The sequence below is a fragment of the Rhinolophus ferrumequinum genome, chromosome X (genome assembly GCF_004115265.2).
Source record: "Rhinolophus ferrumequinum isolate MPI-CBG mRhiFer1 chromosome X, mRhiFer1_v1.p, whole genome shotgun sequence".
NCBI lineage: Eukaryota > Metazoa > Chordata > Mammalia > Chiroptera > Rhinolophidae > Rhinolophus > Rhinolophus ferrumequinum.
This window is the reverse complement of record NC_046284.1, coordinates 32659567-32682098: the sequence shown is the minus strand read 5'-3', so window position 1 is coordinate 32682098 and position 22532 is coordinate 32659567. Positions and strand designations below refer to the sequence as shown.

At 36.8% G+C, this 22532-nt stretch overlaps 1 protein-coding gene across 1 annotated transcript; it reads left to right on the top strand.

Moving 5' to 3' along the window:
* The first annotated feature begins 1303 nt into the window (after positions 1-1303).
* On the top strand, positions 1304-21355 carry SH2D1A (SH2 domain containing 1A). The gene is made up of 4 exons (XM_033112077.1): positions 1304-1527; positions 12442-12505; positions 18192-18333; positions 19630-21355. The coding sequence occupies exons 1-4, from the start codon at positions 1391-1393 to the stop codon at positions 19668-19670; spliced, it is 384 nt and encodes a 127-aa protein (XP_032967968.1). The 5' UTR covers positions 1304-1390; the 3' UTR covers positions 19671-21355.
* The last annotated feature ends 1177 nt before the right edge of the window (positions 21356-22532 follow it).

The following is a 22532-nucleotide window of genomic DNA, read 5'->3' as shown; positions in this document are numbered from 1 at the left end:
TGAGCCTGAAAGTTGGGTAGGGAGGAGTCTCAGGGAAACACCAGGGCAGGGCCAACGGTAGGTGTTAGCCAGGTTGTTGGAGACTCAGGTATAGCAGCTGCCTGTGTCTGCATTCTGAGAGGTAGGAGTACTCAACAAAGAAACAATGGTTTCTGCCAGCACTTCTCTCTGGGAGAAAGTTGGTCCTCCAGCTCTTGCCCTGAAGCCAGACAATTCATTTCCTCCCTCTATGTCCCTGAATCCTTTCAAACTGCTGCCATAGTGCTGGAGCTCAAAGGGAGTGATTCTGTCAATGAGCAAATCCATATGCATTTCCTTTAAGAGGAACACCTGGGACTCCAGCTGCCCTCTGTCTCACTTAGCCACAGTCTACCCTTGTTTTCACAGCCAGAAGTTAAGGTGACTTCTCTTCCAGGCACTGTAACCCTGGGTTGGGGGGCCTGACCTGGGGCTGGGACCCCTCACTTCTCACAGGGGACCTATGCAGTGGAGATATTTATCTCAATTTTTAACTGCCACACGTGGGTTGGGACCAGCTCATTTTATTTCTCCATTCCTTGTATCAGTCTCAACGTGACGTATTTTGTATATCCTTAATTATAGGACTTCTCTTCAACTGGATTTCAGGTGATTCTCAATGATGGTTATTCTGTAGTTTAGTTGTAATTTTGAGGTGCTCATGGCAGGATGTGAGCACAATATTTACCTACTCCACCCCATCTTGACCAGTTACCAGACATAGACTGATTTTTGAATGTCAACCAGCACTTTGGGAACTTGGACAAGAAAGGAGAAAAAATCAGTATTTGCCGCAGGGCCCTCCTGGTTGTGCTCAATAGTGATTACACAGTGATAGTAGTGACAGCTTCTGAGTTTTTGTCTCAGAGATTTTGGTACTTTCATTCTCTGTCAGTGTTTTTCTGACCCCCATGAAGGACATGTACAACTTGCCTCTATCATCATCTTATTTGGGAACTAGTTAAGCTGTCATCCTGCTAGCCTCTGGGAAAACTGCTAGAATCAAAGTATTACCAAGCATTCCTCTGTGTACACTTTGGTAGTACAGCCCAAATCTTGCAAGGACCTTCTTCCCATTTTCTTCCCCTCTCCACATGAAACCTCTGTTGTGCGGGTGGGGCAGGTAGGGGATCGAACACTGTGGCAATAATCAAGCTGCTAAATTGCTGAGCTGGTTTTAATTGAAGTGTGAGAAGGAGGTTTTAAGGCAGGTAGACAACATCCTGTTGTTCTGGTGCTCCTCTCTCTCTTTTGCACATCTGGCCTAACTGGGAGTCAGGTGGCTGACTCGTGCATAGTAGCAGCAGCAGGAGCAGCAGCAGCATCCCTTCTGCTGTCCCACGCCTCAGCCCGCCCAAGAGTCCACCAGGCCATGGATGCAGTGGCTGTGTATCATGGCAAAATCAGCCGGGAGACAGGGGAGAAACTCCTGCTTGCCACCGGTCTAGATGGCAGCTATTTGCTGAGGGACAGCGAAAGTGTCCCAGGCGTGTACTGCCTGTGTGTGCTGTGAGTATGTCGCGGTGGCTGGGTCTAGGGACTGCAGAGGGTGAGCACTGGGAGTGAGCATGAGTGGCAGGGCCAGGCAATGTGTGGGCCACAGGAGCTGGTTGCAGCCTCTTCCACTGCCCATCCGATGGCCCCTAAGGCTTATTTAGGTCCAGCCCAGGATTATGGTGGACCATGCTTTAGCTTAGTCCCCTCACTGGGGATTTCACTCTCCAGAAAGTCCTCCCCAGTAACTTTTGAGGGCAGTGAATGCCACTTTGGGTGGGCAAACACAGCCTAGAATTTACCTTTGCTCCGAGAAACACCCAGGCTCCTGATTTCCATTTTGACCTCTAGTAGAGGCCGGCAAGGTAGAGCCCGGGGATGGTGGAGTGGCCAGATTTGGGGCCAGCAGCTCCTGACAAAAGAAAAGGCTTCTCTACACCTCTCTTTAAATGTATTTGAAGGTGTCATCCCAAAGGAAGACCATCAAATTCAGGGAGGGGAAGAACACTAAGAAACTTAATACATTAAGAATGCAATGTCAGTTAGGTAGGAGGTTGAGAGGAGAATGTTTGTGAGTAAAACTGCCTTTCTGGATCTGCTTATTTAGCTTCCTTTAGAGGAGTTGTGTGTGGGACAGGACCCTTTCTTAATAAAAGTTAGGACAGACAATAGTTGTAAAGGACCTGGAGGGAAAACACCTTTGTTATGAATCACTTTTGCCCTTTATCTAACCATGTTTTTGTCTAACGTCCTATTTTTAATCAGATGCAACTTCATCTTTGCTCCAGAGCTCCAGAGTCAGACAGACCTGACACTTAATCCTGTGCTAGTCTAATGTTAGGTTTGTGACCTCAGCAATTAACCTCTCAGTCTCTCAGTTTTCTTATCCATAAAATAATATTACTACCTACCTCATAGGATTGTGAGGATTAAATGCCATAATGCAGGTAAAACTTTGGCACTGGACCTGAGAGATAGTAAATGTTCAGTAAATGTAAGCTATTATTATTATTATATTCCTTTTTTTTCCCAGTCAATTTCTTTTAGTACTCATGGGGCATTTCTAAGGAAGTAACTAGCTCAATTACATTTTGTCAGCATGATAAAAAAAACACCCATGGAAACAGCTGCTTGTACAGTAGGTTCTAGACAGAAACAAAATAAGGGAAAATGCTTGGTAGTAATTTTGGTAACTAATGATGTACTGCAAGCTTTTGAAGTACCTTCTGGGTCAGTAAAGAAAGATTACACTGAGGCTGATAATAGAGGATTTTCATTGTTTACTTTATTTTTTTAATGGTCAAGCCACGCTTGTGGTAACTCTCAGGACATGCTAAATACATTTATTATAAAGGCTTTAAAGGAAATAAATGGAAGCTGTTGAATTTCTTAGGCTCAGAGCTTTATGTTTTGCTTATATTATTGTTTTTCCCAAGCAGAAACTGGGGAAGGTCAATGAAAGCCAAGTAGTATTCTTAGGCCTTGTTATTATCAAAAGATGATGGAGGAGTGAGTGGGTCATGAAAGGGGCTTCTTTAGGAAAGCTGACAAAGGAGGGCCCCTTAAGTTAGAGGTAAAAAATAAGGTACAAAAAAAGCCTGGGCAAGGGAGGGAGAACAGAGGACAGTGTGTAGCAAGATGCACCTCAGGCTTCAACCACACTGTCATCTTTGTTGTTTCTCAAGCTTGCCAAGCATGCTTCCCCCTTAGGGTCTTCGTCCTTACTGTTGCTCTTGCTTCTTTCCTCAGAGGGGACTTTCTTGATCACCTCATCTAAAATAAGTACCCTCTCCTTGTCCTTGTTATATTCTATTTTTTCTTCAAGGAGCTTTAAACTATCTGAGATTTGTTTGTTTACTTATTTATTGCTGGGCTCTCCTGCTAAAATGTAATCTCCATGAAAGTAGGGACATTGTCACCTGCAGCAGGAACATAGCCTGGCACATAAAAAGCATCATAAAGCACATAATAGTCACTCAATATATATTTTTGAATTAATGAATGAACTGTCAAAGCAAATGCTGTTCTTTACTACAAAGAGCTATGGACTGATAATCAGGCCAGCATGTGGACTCTGGAGAAGTCACTCAACTTCTCTGGGTCTTGGTTTCCATATTTGTAAAGTAGCTGTCTGCCCTGCCTTCTGCATAAGATTGCTGTTGGTAAAATATGCAACATATAAGGATAACTTTAGTCTTTTGCCCATTTAGGCCAAGATCACATATGGAATTAATTTAGGCAGGTGGGGAATTCTAAAACATTTAAGTTTTCGCCCAAAGTGAATCTTGCATAAATGCAGTTTTTATGACTCTTTGTTCTCCATGCAAACTTCCTTATGAAGTAGCATAAAATAGCAGGCAAATTAGGAGTCCCCCGAGAATCTTTTGATGGACACACTGGGGCCTCCAAGTCTTAGATGGTGACTGTTAGACCATGCTGCAGAAGCAAGACACACAGATACATTGCCTTTTATAAGTTCTCAACTTTTTTGAGCCAAAGGTCCCTTTTGATAAACATAAACCTTTCATTCCCCCATTTCAGTACTATGCTGTAGTAACAAAATCACATTTTATTTTGAAATAAACCATGTACTCATTTTAAACCAAAATGTATATGCTTATGATGTGCAGCAGGAATAACAATGTAAATGGTATCATAGATACATGAACAAGAAGGTATAGCTAACAAACATGCACTGATTATAGGGTTTGCTCAGAATAGTTTCTCATTCTATCTTTTGTTTACTCGCATTATCCAAGGTTTGGTTGAGCTTCAGTTTCTGTATTTTATTGTAGAAATAACACATTTCATATGCCTTCAAACTGTAAATGACACTTTCAAAATATGCTTGCTCCTTCCCCGAGTTCTGAACCCCCAGTCATGGCCTTTAGGTATGGCCTTTTTCTCTGTTCAGTTTTGGGAAACTGAATCTCATCAAGTGCTAAGGAAGTTTTCCATTTATAGGACTGCACACCTTTATTTAAAATGAGAAGTTGTTCTTTTATTTTCAATAAGTAAATTTAGATTTTTGTGTAATCAGTTTATTAAAAATAGTTTCTGATTATTCATATTATAGAAAATTTGAAAAATGTAGATAATGCAAATGAGGGGAAAACTGTCTATAGTTTTATAACCTAAAGACAATTATTATTGAATATTAAGTCGATTTTTCTCCATATATTAATTTAAAAATTGCTTTGTAAACACACATATGCTCTTACAATATTGTATTCTGATGTGTTTTCCACTTAACATGAAAAAAATAACCATTCATATATAATGTTCTTACGAATGATTTTTAAACATTATTTTTAATGGCTGCATGATAGTCCAACCAATGAATGTACTATATTTTCCTTAACTAGTCATCCATTTTTAGACATTTGAATAATTCCATTCTTTTTGCTATTATAAATTGCATTATGATTCATATTTCAGTCCATACAAGTTTCCTTGTATTTGTAATTGCTTCTTTATAATGAATTTTAAAGATGTACAATTTCTAGGTCAGAAAACATGCACAGTTTAGGATTCTTTATGTATACATGATCACCAAATATTTTTTTCCTAAATGGTTCTTCCAATTTATATATACTGTCACCAATAATGCATGAGAGTGTCTCACTGAACCCGGCCTGGAAATGGGTATTCTTGTTTTAAAAAAATTCTCCTTCAAATTTGGTGTCTCACTCTTTATTTCATATTTCTTTGATTAATGATTGAGTGTCTTTTATATGGTCAGTAAGCTGTTGTAATTTCTTTGTGTACTTTGCCCATTTAACCATTTGGATCTTTTTTTATTTTTCTTAACACATTATGAGATTTTATATACTAATCCTTCATCTGTTGCAAGTATCTTTTCTCAGTTTGGTGTTTCCCAATACTTTTCTTTGATACACACACAAAAATCGACATTTCTAGTAATCAAATCCATCACACATTTTCTTGATGTTTGATTTCTTTCTTTGCTTTCCAGCTTAGAAAGTTCTTTCTCCTCCAGAGATGTCATGAAACTTCACTTCAGTTTTTGTTTTAAAGTGATGGTTTGGTTAGTTTACATTTAACTATTTAATTCCATTTGGAATTTTATTTTAACATAGAGAAAGGATCTAATTTGCTTTTGTTTTGAAATAGCTAACAATTGTCCCAGTATAATTTATAAATAGAACTTTTCTTCCCCATTGATTTATTAGCATACTTTACCATGTATTACATTCTTACATATAACAGTTATTGTTTTGCAGCTATTTATTTGGTTCAATTAATCTATTTGTTCTTATATTACCAGCACTATAGTATTGTGGGGGCAGAAAAATAAATTTTGCTGCTTTTGTATTCACCTTAAGACCAATTTGTTAATTCATGCCCTTTGATATGAGAGAGCCCAGATTTTCCAGCCAGATTCTCTGGCCCATCCCAACTCTGGCCCTTAACTAGCTATTTTACCTTGGGGAAGTTACTTAACATTTGTATGTCTCAGGTTCCTTATCTTTGAAAAGGGAGATGGTGATAATAATAGTATTTACCTCATGGGATTATTTAAGAGGACTATTACATAAGTTAATATTTATAAAGTTAGCATGTAGTAGGTATTTGTTAATATAAATAAAAGATATATAAATAATTGCAATACAAAGTTAGATCATCATAGGAGTAAATAAATAAAACACTATGTGGTAGTTCAGGAGAAGAGATTATATTTGTTGTCAGGACTCATCGAAACTGGTATTATATAGTTTTGCCATCAGACTAGAAGCTGAATGAATTTTGACGGTTCTGAAAATTCAAATTCACTCTGAAAGAATGACGACTGGGCCATAGGAAGTTCAGGGACCTCTTGAATCAGAGTATAGTCTCAATAATGATGGCTTTGTATAGGATATCATTCTTCTAGATATAAAAGTTCTGAAATATTTGTCAAAAATTACTTACATTATAATTGTGTCTTGAATTTTGCACATAACATTAGTTTGTATAGACATAGACAGCATTGGGTACTAGCTTGCTTTACTTGCAACGCCATGAAGGAGTAAGGTGTAGCTAAAGTTTTTCTTTTGTGTTGCTCTTGAAGTGGTATAAAGAAGGAATTGATGTGGTCTTGTCTGTTCTAAACCAAGATCTGTCCCCAACACTGACCCCTTGAGAAAATAAAAAATAAGTCAGGTTGCTTTCTTCTTGTCCATTTCTATCCAGAACACATTTTTAAGGTTTGGGGACACTTTTGGGGGAAAAAGTGAATTTTAATATCAGCAGGGAATGAATCAACATATGCTTTGTAATCATTAAAATGCAAAATATTACTTAAAAAATAATTGGCAACAATTATTCATTTCCTAGATTTTTTTCATGATAAATTTTAAATTCCAGACTTATTAACAAGTCTAACAAAATATTTGATGGAGGAGGAAAGTTAAAATTACACTACATTCTTGGTTTCTTTGTATTAATGGAAGGAGTCAGAGGAAAGATAATCGTAAAGGAGATGTAACAGTTTTTTAAGATGAATATAGCATAGGCTATATTTGTAAAACTCCAAAGAGTAATTTTGCTTCTTTTTCTTTAAAAAATGTTTTTAGTCTCTTATATAACTTTATAGGGAACATTAATATCCCAGGATGCATTTATATTAGTTTAAATGTATTTCTAGTTTATATACATACATATTTCTAGTTTATATACATACAGGGACAGTTTTGAACAATTGTAATCAGAGTGACTTCTCCTTATGTCCACCTTTTTTTTTTTTTTTTTTTTACATAGCATCATTTTATATCAGCATAGTCCATGTGCTTACATTGTTTTTTGAAAAATATAGGACCCTAATACCTGGGAATTTTGGTATGATTTTGAAACATTCTTTCTGCTACCATTTCCTTATTTTGAGTAACATTCCTTATTTAGGGATACTTAGGTTAATTCCATTTTATTCACTATTAAAATAGAACTACTATGAAAATCTTTGTCAAATTGCTTTTGCCTTTTGATTCCTTGAATATATGAAGATGAATATATGAATGTATGAAGATAAGCAAGGTCAATAGGTCAAAAATATGCATGATTTTATTGCTTTTGTTATAGCTTGCCAATTTATTTGCTAAAACAGTGATTTTTTTCCAGTGGACAAGGAGAGAGTACAAGTATGTTTAGTTTGAAAAGTATTCAATATTTTAGTTTTATTTTATATTATAAAGTTATTGTTTCATAGTAAAAGCTGCAGCAAACAAAACTACAAAATCTTGTTGGGAAAGAGGGAGTAAATGTTTCAGAAGCACTGCTCTCTAAAGACTGAAACAATTGAAAAAGCTTCAGCTTATATTTAAATAAAATTGCATTCTTAAAGCAAAGACTGATTGACTCTGGAGGAGATGACACAGAAGTGCCCTGGGTGAGTGAAAGAAGCCAGCTTGACTTTGGGGAAATTTCCATTAATATTCCCAATGAGATGTGGGTATTCTCTTTGCATTTTAATCACTTTAATGTTCTTAGAGATCCCCTGGAAATCTTGTTAAAATGCAGATTATGATTCAGCATTTCTGGGGTAGGGCCTGAGATTCTGCAGTTCTAACAAGCTCCCAGGTAATGCCAATGTTATTATCCTGGGAGCATAATTTGAATTGCTCTCTTTTAAATCTCTTCCATCCATGACATGTGACAGCGAGAGTTGACTACCGGGGATCCTTCCTAGGTCAGTTACTTCAGCGACTTTAAAGTAGAAGAGATGAACTGCTGGCTTATCTGAGGGGTGAAAGAATTTTGTTCATTCAGAAATTTGAGGGGTTGGGGAGTAGGAAATTGTTAATATTAGATGGGTTAATCATGAGAAGTTTTATGTATCACCGACACCAGATTGTTCAGAGACTGAAGGAGGTAAGGACTTTTGAAGTGGTACTTAGGTTCCTGCTGCTTAACTGAAAGTGAGATAAGATCAGATACGTTAGGAAAGAATATTCAAAACAGACTCATTTATTTTGACTAAATGAGGCTGAATGGTAGTAGGAAAATAGATTCATTGTAGCTTTTAGAGACTCACTATTTTAGAAAGTGGAAAACCAGTTACTTAAATTTTTGCTTGCATTGTTGCTGAGATTTTTAAATAATGCTTTTCTACATCACATTTTAATGGTACTGAATTATTGCTATTAATCACTTCCTATAGGGAACATAGAACTAAGGATCTATGCTATATCCCTGCTTCTATTTCCATTTTGCTGTGTGACTTTAAGAAAATCATTTCAAGCCTATGTTTCAAGTTCCCATGGTGAAAAATGGAAATCAAAGCTCTTGCCTTGTTCCCTGTAGAGTACTTATTGAAATCAGTGGGCTTTGAGGTAGATTTCGATTGCTTAAAAAAACACAATACTTTAACAATGTAATGTTTTATATTTATTTAACATATTATACACATGCATATATTAACTTATTTTATATATAATCTAAATATTCTAGCAAACCTTCATAACAAAAATTAAACATTTCCTGTAATCAAACCAGCAATTAAATTGATCTTTTTTTTTTTTTTTTTTTGGTTTCGCGAACTAAATGAACCTGATTAGAGTGTTTTCTTTTTCTTTCTTTTTTATTTTTGGTGCCTTAGGTAATCAGTACCGATGGATATTGATTAAATATATAATTTAAATATATATATAAATATATATAAATATATATAAATATAATTTAATCCACATATTTAAAGACTTAGTTCTAAAGGGGGTTAATGGTAAATGAGGTCAGTTACACAAGGATGATCTTCTGCTTGGAATGCTTTAGAATCATCTCTTCTTTTAAGTTTAAACACACTTATTTTTACTGAGTTTAGCATGTATTTTAACCATAGATGTATATTGACCTAAATTTGTGCCTAAGAACAACAATCAGAAAATGTCTTAAATAAAACTGTTGATCCAGATTCGGATTCATAATTTAAAATAATTCAGAATAAAGTTTATCTTACTTTTCTATGAAGTAGAAATTTATTAGGCAAATTAAGTAGCATTACCATAAATACTAAAATGCAATAAATGTTCTGTATATATTATAGTGTGGGGATCAAGACCTGGGACTCTAGAGGCAAAGAGGCCTGATTCAAATTAATCTTTGCTACTTGATCTCTAGTGTGACTTTGGTTACTTAACTTCTCAAAGTTTCAGTTTACTCATCTATAAAATGAATTTCACAATATAAAGCTCATAAGATTGTTGTGGGGTCCAAAATAGATAATGCATATGCTGTGGACTAAGTTGTGCTCCCATAAAATTCATATGTTGAAGCCCTAACACCCAATGTGACTGTATTTGGAGATAGTGTATTTAGGAGGCAATGAAGGTTAAATAAGTTCATGAGAGTAGGTCCCTAATCCAAGAGGACCTTATAAGAAGAGGACCTTATAAGAAGAAAAAGAAGAGAGAGAGATCTCTCTCCATGCATGCACACAAAGAAGAGGTCATGTGAGCACACAACAAGAAGGTGACTGCCTACAAGCCAAGAGAAGAGGCCTCAGAATGAAACTTATGTTGCTAGCACCTTGATCTTGGACTTCCAGTCTCCAGAACTGTAAGAAAATAAATTTATTTTGTTTAAGCCACCCAGTCTACCGTATTTTGCTATAGCAGCCTGAGCAGACTAATACAGATTTTGGTACCAAGAAGTACAGTGCTGCTGTAACACCTAAAAATGTGGAAGTGGCTTTGGAACTGGGTAACTGGTAGAGGCTAGAGGAGTTTGGAGGTGCATGCTAGGAAAAGCCTCCATTGCCATGAATACAATGTTGGTAGAGCTGTGAATGTTAAAGGTCACTCTTGTGAAGTCTCAGAAGGAAATAAGGAACATGTTATTGGAAACTCGAAGAAAGGCCATCCTTGTTATAAATGGCAAAGAACTTAGCTGAACTGTGTTCTGGTATTTTGTGGAAGGCAGAACTTGCAAATTGGATATTTAACAGGAGAGCTTTCTAAACGAAGTATTGAAGGAATGACTTTGTTCCTCCTCACTGCTTATAGTAAAATGCAAAGAGGGAGAGATGAATTCAAGAAGGAATTGTTAAGCAAAAAGATACCAGAACTTGAAGATTTGGGAAATTCTTAGCCTACCCATGTGGTAAAAAGTGGAGAAAACACCAAGGGTGTGGCTGGACAATCACTCTTTAAGAAGATTACCCATGTTATTAACTAGCCATCTCACCAGACGCCAGAAATAGAGTTTGGACCAAAGCATCAGAGACACTGTCAGTTTGAATCAAAGGGAACAGGACAGGACAATATAGAAATTTGTCTGCAAATGTGGTTTATCTTTCAAGAAAAAGGAAGAATGGCTCTGAAGGCGATTCAGAGATTATCAGGGATGCCACTCCCACCACCGGCCCAGAGTTCACAGTACATGGGGGCAAATCTGCTTCCACCTAGGTTTCAAAGGTAGGATCAGAGCCCAACAGAGTTGAGTGGGTAGCCCTCCCCCCCCTCAGCTGTGAGGGTGATAGTGTCACCTCGTATGCCTGGAGGGCAGAGCATCAATCCAAAGAGGATTATTCTCAAGCATTAAGAAATTGGCCTTGTGAGGTTTTAGACTTCCTTGGGAATGGTCATCCTTTTTTCCTTCTTTTTTCCCCCTTTTGGAATGGAAATGTCTGTCCTATGCTTGTCCCACCATTGTATTTTGGAAGCACACAACTTGTCTAGTATCACAAGTTCACAGCTGAAGAGGAATTTTTCCTCATGATGAATCATACCCCAAGTCTCGCCCAAATATGATTAGATCATATTTAGATGAAACTTTGGACTTTAGACTTTAGAGTAGATGCTGGAATGAGTTAAGACTTTGGGGGCTGTTGGGATAGAATAAATGTATTTTGAATGCAAGAAGGATGTGAATTTTGGGGCACCAGTGTGGAATGCATTGGACTGAATCATGCCCCACTCAAATTCATATGTTGAAGCCTAATCCCCAATGTGGCTGTATTTGGAGATTGGTCTTTAGGATGTATTTAACATTAAATGAGGTCATAATGGTGAGGCCCTAATCCAATAAGATTGGTGGTCTTACATGAAGAAGAAAAAGAGAGAGAGCAATCTCTCTCCACACATGCTCACAAAGAAGAGGTTACATGAGCACATGGAAAGCAGACAGCCACTTACAAGCTAAGAGAAGAGGCCTCAGAATGAAACCTCTGTTGCTGGCATCTTGATCTTGGACTTTCAGCCTCCAGAACTCCGAGAAAATAAATTTCTTTTGTTTAAGCTAAACAAATTTTCTTTTGTTTAAACTAATAAAGCATATAAAACTCTTAGTATGTAGTAGAAATCCACTATATAGATATACAATCTGCATATACACTGAGTAATGAGGGAGAATGTTTATCTGAAAGGACAAGGAGCTTTCAAGGACTTTAGCAGGACTCCTTTATAACTCAAATTGCTCTTACTTGTATTTTATAATACATTATAAAGTAACATATAATAGTAGTATAGGAATATAGTATTATATTTATAATTAATATTATTATTACTATTATTTTAAGTGGGTCTGATAGTACCTTAGCCCAGTGAAATGTTTTCACCTTAAGGCTCTATATGTACTTAAAATAACAACACTGCACTTTGTTAAACCTATTTAATAATTCACAATTTTTACCAATTACAACAGGTCTCTAGTTTCTTTCTGTCCAAACTTTCTCTCAACTCGACAAATCTTTAGAAGTGTGAACTCCCACAATTTTTTTAAAAAAGAAAAATATAAAGAAGATTTACTGGAAGCTGTGATTAGCCAGATATAATATGCAAGCAAGTTAGATTCCCAGGCTTTTCTTCCTATGAATGTCATAGTGCCACATATGTGTATCCCAGTATATGTAACATTTATATGTAATAGTTAAGCTCTAATTTAGAGCACACATTGTTCTTTTGGAATTTTTCAGTAATGGAGTTTATTCTTTCACAGGTATCAAGGTTACATTTATACATACCGAGTGTCCCAGACAGACACAGGTTCTTGGAGTGCTGAGGTATATAACTCTTTTATTTATTTTTACTTCTGTGTGTCTTGGGGAAGTGTTTGTAATTTTGGCGGGTTTTGCAAAAAAGCTGTCAAATCCTACATTCCCAAAATATTCACCAGGTTCAAAATCACTAAAACTCCAATCCAAAATTGTTCATGGATCATTTAGAAGCCTTTAGAGAGTTTTGGTCTTAGTTCTTTTTAACCACCATTGTATGGAGTGGTCTCACTTTGGGGAAAAGATTTTTAAAAAGTTGAAGGATTGTGTCAAACTTTTAGTGCTGCCAACGTAAGCATACGGTGGCAAGTTCTTGAACTTAATTGCAATACCTTGTATATAGTTAAATGCTACGTTATTTACCATAGGAACTCAAGGAAGGGAGAATTTTCCAAGTATTAGAGTAATCAGGGCTGCTCTACGTGGAGGCAGGACTCCCAGCTGAGCCATGTGTGAAGAACATGGAGAGATGGAACAGAGATAGAGGAAACATTGCAGCGGTTTTTAAGCTATGCTCTGTATAATCCTAAGGTTCTTCTATCTGGGTGCCTTGGGGATGTCTGGGGATGGCAGAGGCAGAGAAGGATATGAGTGGGTATGCTTTTGGGCCCACAATTTGTCTTTAATCTGAGCAATTCCCTTTTATTTTGCTTATCAACTGGGGCTCTGAGTAAAATTTCATTAGAATAATGGGTTTTGATGGCTTTGAAAACATTTGGAAGTCACTGTAACATTGCAAGAAATGCCCATAGAATGAATCTATTTCTGTATATGAGAGTAGTATATCATGTATCACCAATGTAGAGGTCTCTACAGCTGAAACTTTTGACCTCAAATGCTTTCTCTGATTTCTGATTCCTTAAAATAGTCCGTCTTTATGAGAGCAATTAATTATGAGTTGCTTGAAAATATATGAAGCATGGCAGTTAGATTTGAAAACTTGTCACCGTATGCTTGGATTGGCAGCACTGTACAAACAGCACAGTAAAGTTTCATAACCTTGGTATGTCATGTCTCACAGCTGTGCTCATGTTGATGTGTGGTGGTGTTGAGAGGTGTTCATTATTGTTGTTGCATGTTTTTGTGTGCCATTGCGAGAATGTCTGAGCTTGAATTAGAGCAATGAACAAACATTACATTTCTTGTTAAACTTGGCAAGAGTGGAAGTTAAATCAGGGACATGTTAGTGCAATTTATGGGGATAATGCCATGAAGAAAATGGCAGTGTACAAATGGATTAAATGTTTTTCTGAGGGGAGAGAATGCGTCACTGATGAAGAGAGGTCAGGGTGGCAAGTAACGAGCAGAACTGACAAAAACCTTGCAAACATTCAATTGTGTGTCAAAATTATTGGTTGACTGTGAGAAGCATAGCAGACCAAGTAAACATCGATAGAAAAACAGTTAGGAAAATCTTAGCTGAAAATCTTGGCATGAGAAAGGTGTGTGCAAAAATGGTCCCGAAGGAGCTCACCAATGAACAAAAGCAAAGGAGAGTCAAAGTTTGCCAAGACCTTTTGGAGAGGCAAGATGATGTTTTGGGCCATGTTATCACTGGTGATGATACATGGGTGTATCAATAGGACCCTGAAACAATGGAAGTCAGCCAAATCTCCAAGACCAAAAAATTTCTGTCAGTCCAAATCAAGAGTTAAAACAATGTTGCTAACCTTTTTTGATATCAGAGGGATTATTCATTACGAATTTGTACCAATTGGACCAACAGTTAACCAGGGTTACTATTTGGAAGTGCTGAAAAGGCTGCATGAAAAAGTTAGACAAAAATGACCTGAACTTTTTGCCAACAATTCGTGGCTCTTGTATCACGACGATGCAAAATCTCACATGGCACTGTCTATGAGGGAGTTTTTAGCCAGTAAACAAATAACTGTATTGGAACACCCTCCCTACTCACCTTATCTGGCCCTAAATGACTTCTTTCTTTACCTGAGGATAAAGGAAATATTGAAAGGGAGACATTTTGATGACATTCAGTACATCAAGGGTAATACGACGACAGCTCTGATGGCCATTCCAGAAAAAGAGTTACAAAATTGCTTTGAAGGGTGAACTAGGTGCTGGCATTAGTTGCATAGCTTCCCAAGGGGAGCACTTCAAAGGTGACCATAGTGATATTCAGCAATGAGTTACGTACCACTTTTCCTAGAATGAGTTTGCGAACTTAATTGTGATACCTCATAAATGCTAATACCCACCTCTATTAATAACTCAATCAATCTACGCATTAATGAAATTCTAAAGCCCAGACATAAAAAATTAAAACAGCTCTAACTTTTACAAATTCATCAGGAAACTAGAAAGCGCAAATTGCAAGCTACAAATGTTTTGAACTACTGAGATGAATTAGGGCAAATTTTCACACACACTGTTGCTTTATTTATATCAGTTTAATGAATACTGTAATACTAATTAGAGGTAAAGCAGTACCATTCTAATCAAAACTATTTATGCTTGTTTATTTTTAAAAATTCTCTGCATCACTGTTGGGATGATTAATTAAGAAATTAAATTTCATTTATTATGAAGAATATTTGTATATGATATACACACATATATTTGTGTAAAATTTGACAAGAAATAGCTCTTCTCCCTAGAGAAGTAGCCTTCAGTGGCTGAAGAGTACTCTTTATGGAAAGGATCTTAAATTATTAACCTTGTCTTCAAACTTGTTTTCTTCCATTTCAAGTATATCACCATATGCAGATTATTACATGCTTGTGATCATATTAAGGAAGAGAGGGCTTATTGAACATAAATACTCTCTCATTCTGTTGTCTGGTTTCACCCTGCTTATGTAATAATTTTGTAATTCTCTGCACAAAGAGAGCAGAAGATTGGCATATTTTCTCCAAAGGGAAAACAGTTTTAAAAACTCTTTAGATTTATTTTTGAAATGAACATTGCATTTTTTCTGTCTGCTAAATTTGCCTTCTTATTTATGGTTTTGCTAAGGTGAATATTAAACTAGTGTGTATTCTCAGAGCTCAGTAACCTGAGTGGAAGAAATTTCTCTAGAGCTTATTGAAGACCAGCTGTGATCCAAAACATGTTGCCATGGATAATTAAGAGATGAAAACATGGGAAATGTGCAAATTTGAACAATAGTTGAGTTCAGTGACGGGATGGGAGTTGTCAGTGAGTGGTACAATTATTGTGGTAAACATATTAATATTTTCAAAATTGGGTAAATGACAGATATTTACATGTTTTTTGGAACAATGCTTTAGTTTGCCACACTGCAGGAAAAATCATGGCAGTAGCATTCCATCCTCTGTGCAAAGATTATGCTAAAATTCTAGGTAAGTCTGAGATTTTTTTCAAAGAGTGGAATAAAATTGAACCCTGGATCCACTGAATTATGAATGACAAATATTATGTCAATTCATTGTCTAGTGTATTAACTGTTTTCATGTGACTTAGGCTAAAATTTTGCTAAATTGTTAATTCAGAGAATTCTACATACAGATACATATCATTTATCAATATGTGCATTGCCAGAAGTACATTGTAAAAACTGTATTAACCTCCCCCTGCTGATTTCGGTTCCTTTGGGCTTTTCTGGGTATTTGATCATCAGTAGATCAGTAGATCCTAAATAATTTTACTTATTAACCTAAGCCAAACACTATAAATGAGATCAGTTATTTGCCAAAGAAACATTCATCCCAAATTCAAATTGCTTTTATATATCCAGTGCTATTATTTCTCCCTATTAGCATGGATAATCAAGTGTTAACTATGTATAAGTCCCCAGAAAAAAGACACTTCTGTTGACAGATGGTTTTACAAGCCACAAGAACAGCTAAAAGGATGTGTGGTTTCAAATATTTCCACACTGAAGGAGTTTCTTTTCGATTGGTGACTCTAACTTCACCAGAATCTGTTACCAGAATCTGTTTGGTCTAGTCCTGATGATCTTAAAGGAAAGAGACTAGGTCCTGGGATCTAGAGCCTTTTCTGCCTCTGGTCATCTGTGGGACCTTGGGCAAGCTGAACTATCTTTTTGTATTTCCATTTTTTTAAAAAAGTTTTTATTGGGGAATATTGGGGAACAGTGTGTTTTTCCAGGACCCATCAGCTCCAAGTCAAGTTGTTGTTGTTTTCAGTCTAGTTGTGGAGGGCTCAGCTCACTGTCCCATATGGGAATCGAACCGGCGACCTGGGTATTATGCGGACTGCACTCTAACCAACTGAGCCAACCAGCCATCCCTGTATTTCCATTTTTTAATTGGTCAAATGAGAAAAACCAAATCAGCCAATAACTGCCAAAATCTGAGGAACTAGTAGGGACAAAAGATAGGAAAGTGCTTTGAAAATGAAAGTTCTTTAAGGAAAATAGAAGGAGTTATTTTGTACAAATCACCTGCTTTTGCAATTTGGAGATTCTATCTTGGAGCCAAATAACTGTTTGGACGCCCGAAATAATGGCCATGTTATTTTGGATGAGGCAGAGTTCTGGGAAGGTGTTTTGACCATAGGGGTGGAGGTGAGTGCAAGAGTGTTCTACACCTACTGACACTCCTAGCTGTGTGAGCTTATGAATGGACACTAATTTAAAGCTCAAAAGAACTTTCCCTGTGCTTTTAATGAAAAAATTACCCCAATGTAGGAAATGGCTGAGAGTTACTATGGACAATGTGCTATCTTTAGCTTTAAGTCTAGTTGGCAGAAGTCTGCATGCCAGCTTTCACATTTTCTTATTAAAGGCTAATAAATAACTCCCACCTCAAAAATCTTCCAGGTGGAATAGTTGAAAAACAACTTTCTAAAAAAAAAAAAAAAAAAAGCTAGTCGTTGTTCAATTGCTTATAGCAATACTATTTTATTTCATGTAAAATGACAGTTTTGAGCTAATGTCTAAAGCTTGGCTCATAAGCTTTTGCAGGAAATTGTTGATTTCCAGCTGTGTCTTTCCAAGAGAATTGATATCAGGAAAGGAATACATTTTAATAGTCACCTACAAATAATGATCTCTTCAAAAATGGAAAAACAAACAAACAAAGGTGACCTTTTATAGTCTTTCATTTTCGTGTCATAGACAAAACCTTGTCACAGTGAAGTGTTGACTGAGAGAGTAATTTGGGGGAGGATATGGAAGTTTCCCAAGGAGGAAAAAATTTAATGTGAAGAATGAGGCAGGACATATTGTGAGGTGAGTGTATAGGGCTAACTAGCCACGCGTTTTGTGTATCATAACAGTCAATTTTAATTTCCTGTGTAGCATTTTATACTGTGGGATAATGACAGGAAGGATGCATTGTTTGTTTGTTTGTTTTTGATTATTTAGGCTTTCTGTTAATGACCTGTAGGGTCTGTATTTTTTCTGTGTTTAACTGCATCTTCTCTGTTTGTGAATTCATTGTGGGTAATGGCCTGTACACCCTTAGAGTTCAGGATGTATGGTGGGTAGCAGGCAGGAAAGGCAAAGCAATGAGCAAGAGCTTGTGCAAAGTAATACCACCCTTGGGAGAACTGAAATGACAGCTCATTAGCTCCTCTTGCAGGGAAATTCAGCCAACCAAAGTAAGCTCTTCTAGAATGCTGTTTTTAATTCTTCCTTATGTTTTCAAATATTTGAATAAGTTACACAAATGTTACCTCTCTTGCACATTTTGTAGGCCTTTTTGTATCATTATAAGGTAAGTGAATAATTTGCTTGGATTTTATTTTCCAGACAGCACCCGGGGTACATAAAAGATTTTTCCGGAAAATAAAAAATCTCATTTCAGCATTTCAAAAGCCAGATCAAGGTATTGTAATACCTCTGCAGTATCCAGTTGAGAAGTCCTCAGCTAGAAGTACACAAGGTACTACAGGTATGGTTTACTGCTAATGTTTTAAAATTTATTTTAATTACACTTGACATATAATATTATATTAGTTTCAGATGTACAACATAGTGATTCAACATTTATATACCTTCTGAAGTGATCACTGTAAGTCTAGTAACCATCTGTCACCATACATAGCTATTACGATATTATTAACTATATTCCCTATGCTGTACCTTCCATTCCTGTGACTTATTTTATAACTGGAAGCTTCTGCTTCTTCATCCCCTTCCTTTTCTGCCCAGACTCCCACCCTACTGTTAATTTTTGACAGGGTTTGGAAGCTCAGGGTTATGAGTCAACCTATTCATAAACATGTAGGAAGTTCTACAAGAAAAATGCAATGAGAAAGTAGATGTAGCTAGCAAATCAAGTGAGAGGAGACTAATAATATGGTATGATTTCAATATGCTCTGCTATAAACTTTTAATAAAACTCTGCAAAAATATAAAAAATTCTATTATCCCATAACATTTAACCTCTTTTGTTCCATCTTGTTCTCCCCAGTCCCTTTTGTCAATACTTAATTACCATTTCACTTCACTAATTTAGACACAAATAATTTGAAAGATGGGACAGCTCAGAGAATACATGGGTGTTTTTACCTTTGCTTAGTAAACTGTATTTTCCCTTCAGGGATGGAAAAGCTAATGTTAGCCTGGCCCATGTGATCCTGATTTATGAATGTGTGGTACTTGAATTAATGAAATTTTATTGTGGCAAAGGAAATGAAATTAATAGACTTTATTATTCCACAGGAACAAATTCTTACATTTCCCGAGCAAAGTTATTTTAGTGTATGTGTCAAGCTAACGACTAAATACTAGAAAATGTCTGAAGCTATCAGATACGTAATTGTTTACTCATCCATTGTAAAAGGTCAATCATTTGTTTGGAGTAAGAGGATATGCCTAATTGAAACAATAAATATTTATGATAAAAGAAAATGAGTTGTTATATTCTTTTTGGACAGGGACCCAGGCTTAGGCATAAACTGACAATTAAACTCAAGTGGTAGATTAAATTAATGAATAGTTGACTTTTATAATAGAAATGGAAATAGAACTCCAATTTACAAATTGACTAATTGTTCTTTTCTGCTCACTATTCCATTCTTTATAGTTCAGTTTTAAATACTAGTTGCTTGAGCTGTACCATTGGGTTGTATCTCTGTGAGCTTTATGCAGTTGGAAATTTAATGATTATAAGTGCAAGTTAGCCTGTAATTTTAATAGCTTGTAAGTTTATCTTTTCTTGATTTTTGTTATTACTTTTGTTTAGGGAGAAGAGAAGATCCTGATGTCTTCCTGAAAGCACCGTGAAAAAAAAAATAAAACACCTTGTACTTTATGTTCAATAATTTAAATACATGCTAAGTCTTATATATTGTAGATAATACAGTTCAATGAGCTACAAATGCATTTCTAAAACAATCATAGTTCTGTGATGGAAGCATCTAGTATGATGTAAAAGCTGAAATGGACTTTGCAGATAATGAGGAACAGGAAAAAATAATTCCACAAGTTATTTTCAGTTATATATTTACAAATGGGAAATGGTTTAAAACATAGTGATGCTTTATAAAAGATTAATGTTAATTTTTGTCAAATATAAATAAAAACAATCCTCAGTTTTTCTCAAAAGCACCACTTTTAGTGAAACATTTGACAGCACTGATTTTTAAACGTCTTATATGGCGGATAGCTGGTTCGTGTTGCTCACGTTTGTCATGTGTGATTCTACATTAGACATTCTGCTCTCCACTAGCTATGGTGTTGTAGGCTGTTTTGGGATTTGTGAAGCTGTCCACTGTGTGCTAAAACAGGTACTAGATAAAGACTGAATAATTTCTGTTTAATTCTGAAAGCAACCTTCTTGCCATTGTTCTGATGTTGGAGAGTAAAATCCACAGACCAATCTGGAGTCTGTGGATTTATTAAATTAAAAATCCCATAATTTAAAATATGTTATAAATATTTATTGCAGTTGATGCTACAGGATTTGAAATTATATTGTGAATCTGATGAAGTGGACTTGACTTCTCATTTACTTCTGTCTGCCCCAATTTTTGCTACTCAAGTAAAAACCTCATTTTGAAAGGGAAGCTTCAGCAACTGTAGCTCTTCAGCTGTGGCTCAGGAGTAGCTGATTTATGAGCAGTCTCTCTATTAGGTAGCCCTACAGACCACTGGAAGGAAAGCTTATGGTTACATAAATTTTTAACAACTCTAAGTGATTGCAACCTAAGTGTGAACCAAGATTTTACACAATGATGCAGATTTGTATTTTCTTCTCACATTTTATGTTTTCATGACTCTTGTGATTTGATTATATGTCAAGTTGCTTCAGGGCTCATAGAATTCATTCACTCAACACACACAATAGGCATTGGGTTAGAAAATTAAAAATACACCTGGTCCCTGTGTTCAAGCAGCTCACTACTAGTTGGACAAGAAAATAGTAACAATAAAAGACAGAAAAAAGTAACAAGATAAGAAAATAACAATAGAGGGTGATAAGTACATGGTAGGGTGGCAGGTGAGGTTCTCAATGTATAGGCACATCTGTCTTTAGAGGCAGCGTGAGTCAACACAAATGCTCTGGTCCATGGTTCAGAGGAAAAGGCTGTTTTATTGTAAACTAATAACTTGGAATTCTGGGTTGTACATGAGTGGTGGTGAGCTTGGTAAATAATTAGCGAACTGCCAAGAGACAGAGCTACTCTCCATGTGCTGGCAAGATGTGACTTCTAAACATTTAACATGGATGCTATGGAAGTGCAATAATGTATTGTGGGCTGGTTACCATTTCTAGAAGTAAAAGGATCACTTTAACTTGTAAAGGAATTCAGAAAGTTGACATTTAAAATAAAATATATAAGTTTAGATTTTTTAAATTATTTGTAGCTTGGGTTTAAATTTTAATAGATGTAACTACTATTTTTACACCAATTTTTTTTAATCTGGAACAATCCTAAACATATGAATTATGTTTGCCTGTTCCTATACCAGAGCCTTTTCTGATAAAGCTTTTTTGAATCATCAATGGTCTTTCATATTTTAATAAAGTATTTGAAAGCTTTGTTTACCTAATTTGTCTTAAAATATTTCTTTAAAAATATTTAGATGGAGCTATTCATATATTAAATAAAACATTGATGAGGAAGGATCCAAGATGGCAGAATAGATAAATTCTGTGCTTGCCTCCTCCATTGACCACATTAAAATTACAACTAAATTATAGAACAATTAACCTGGAGAAACATATGAAATCTAGCTGAACAGAAGATTTATAACTAAGGATACAAAGAAGAAGCCTCATCAAGACTGGTAGGAGGGGCGGAGATGCAAGATGGGCTGGCCCCACACCTCTGAGTGGTGGTTGAGAATTGGGAAGGAAATCTCAGCTACAGAAGACCCCCACACCTGGAGGAGTGAGGGATCCCAGTCCCACATGGGGCTCTGCCGCTCAGAGCACCAATGCCAGGAAGAAGAACATCCACAATATATGGCTGTGTAAAACAGTGGAGAGTCTGACCAACTGGGTGGGATGGAAGGCTGTGGGAAACCCAGACATCCTCTTAAAAGGCCTGCACGCAGACTCACTTGCTCACAGGCACTTGTCTGTGATCTGGCAGAGGGACAGTGACGTGGAAGGTGTTAGAGACATATGAGGAGAGACTGAGTTGTGTGGCTTCAAGGCCAGGACAAGAGGGACAGTCCCTGTGTAGAATCCTCCTCCCCTGTAGCAGGCAGGTGGGGGCCATCTTTTCTGTGTTAAGCATTCCCCACACAGCCAAATCTCAATCTAAATTGCCCTGGTGAGCTCCATTCACTCCACCCTGGTCACTCCCTCGGACCCCACCCCACCTCACCCAACTCACATACCACATGAAGTTGTATCAGCGGCTGAGCCTCCTGGGAGCCAGCAGGCGGCAGCAGGTCTCTGGGAGTCCTGGGATTTTGCAAAGCTACCCCCGTCCCGATACTGGTGGCAGCCGTCCTCAGTTCCCAACATGGCCTCTCTCATGCGCCTCCTGGTTTAGCACAAGCAGTGACCAACTGTGGGCCACTTTGTAGTTCCTACTAGGTAGTCCCCATCCAGTCACAGGAAATGGCTGACCTGGGCCTGCACTGGAGCCTCATTCAAGAGTCACCAGAACCAAAATACCTGGAGGTCATCCT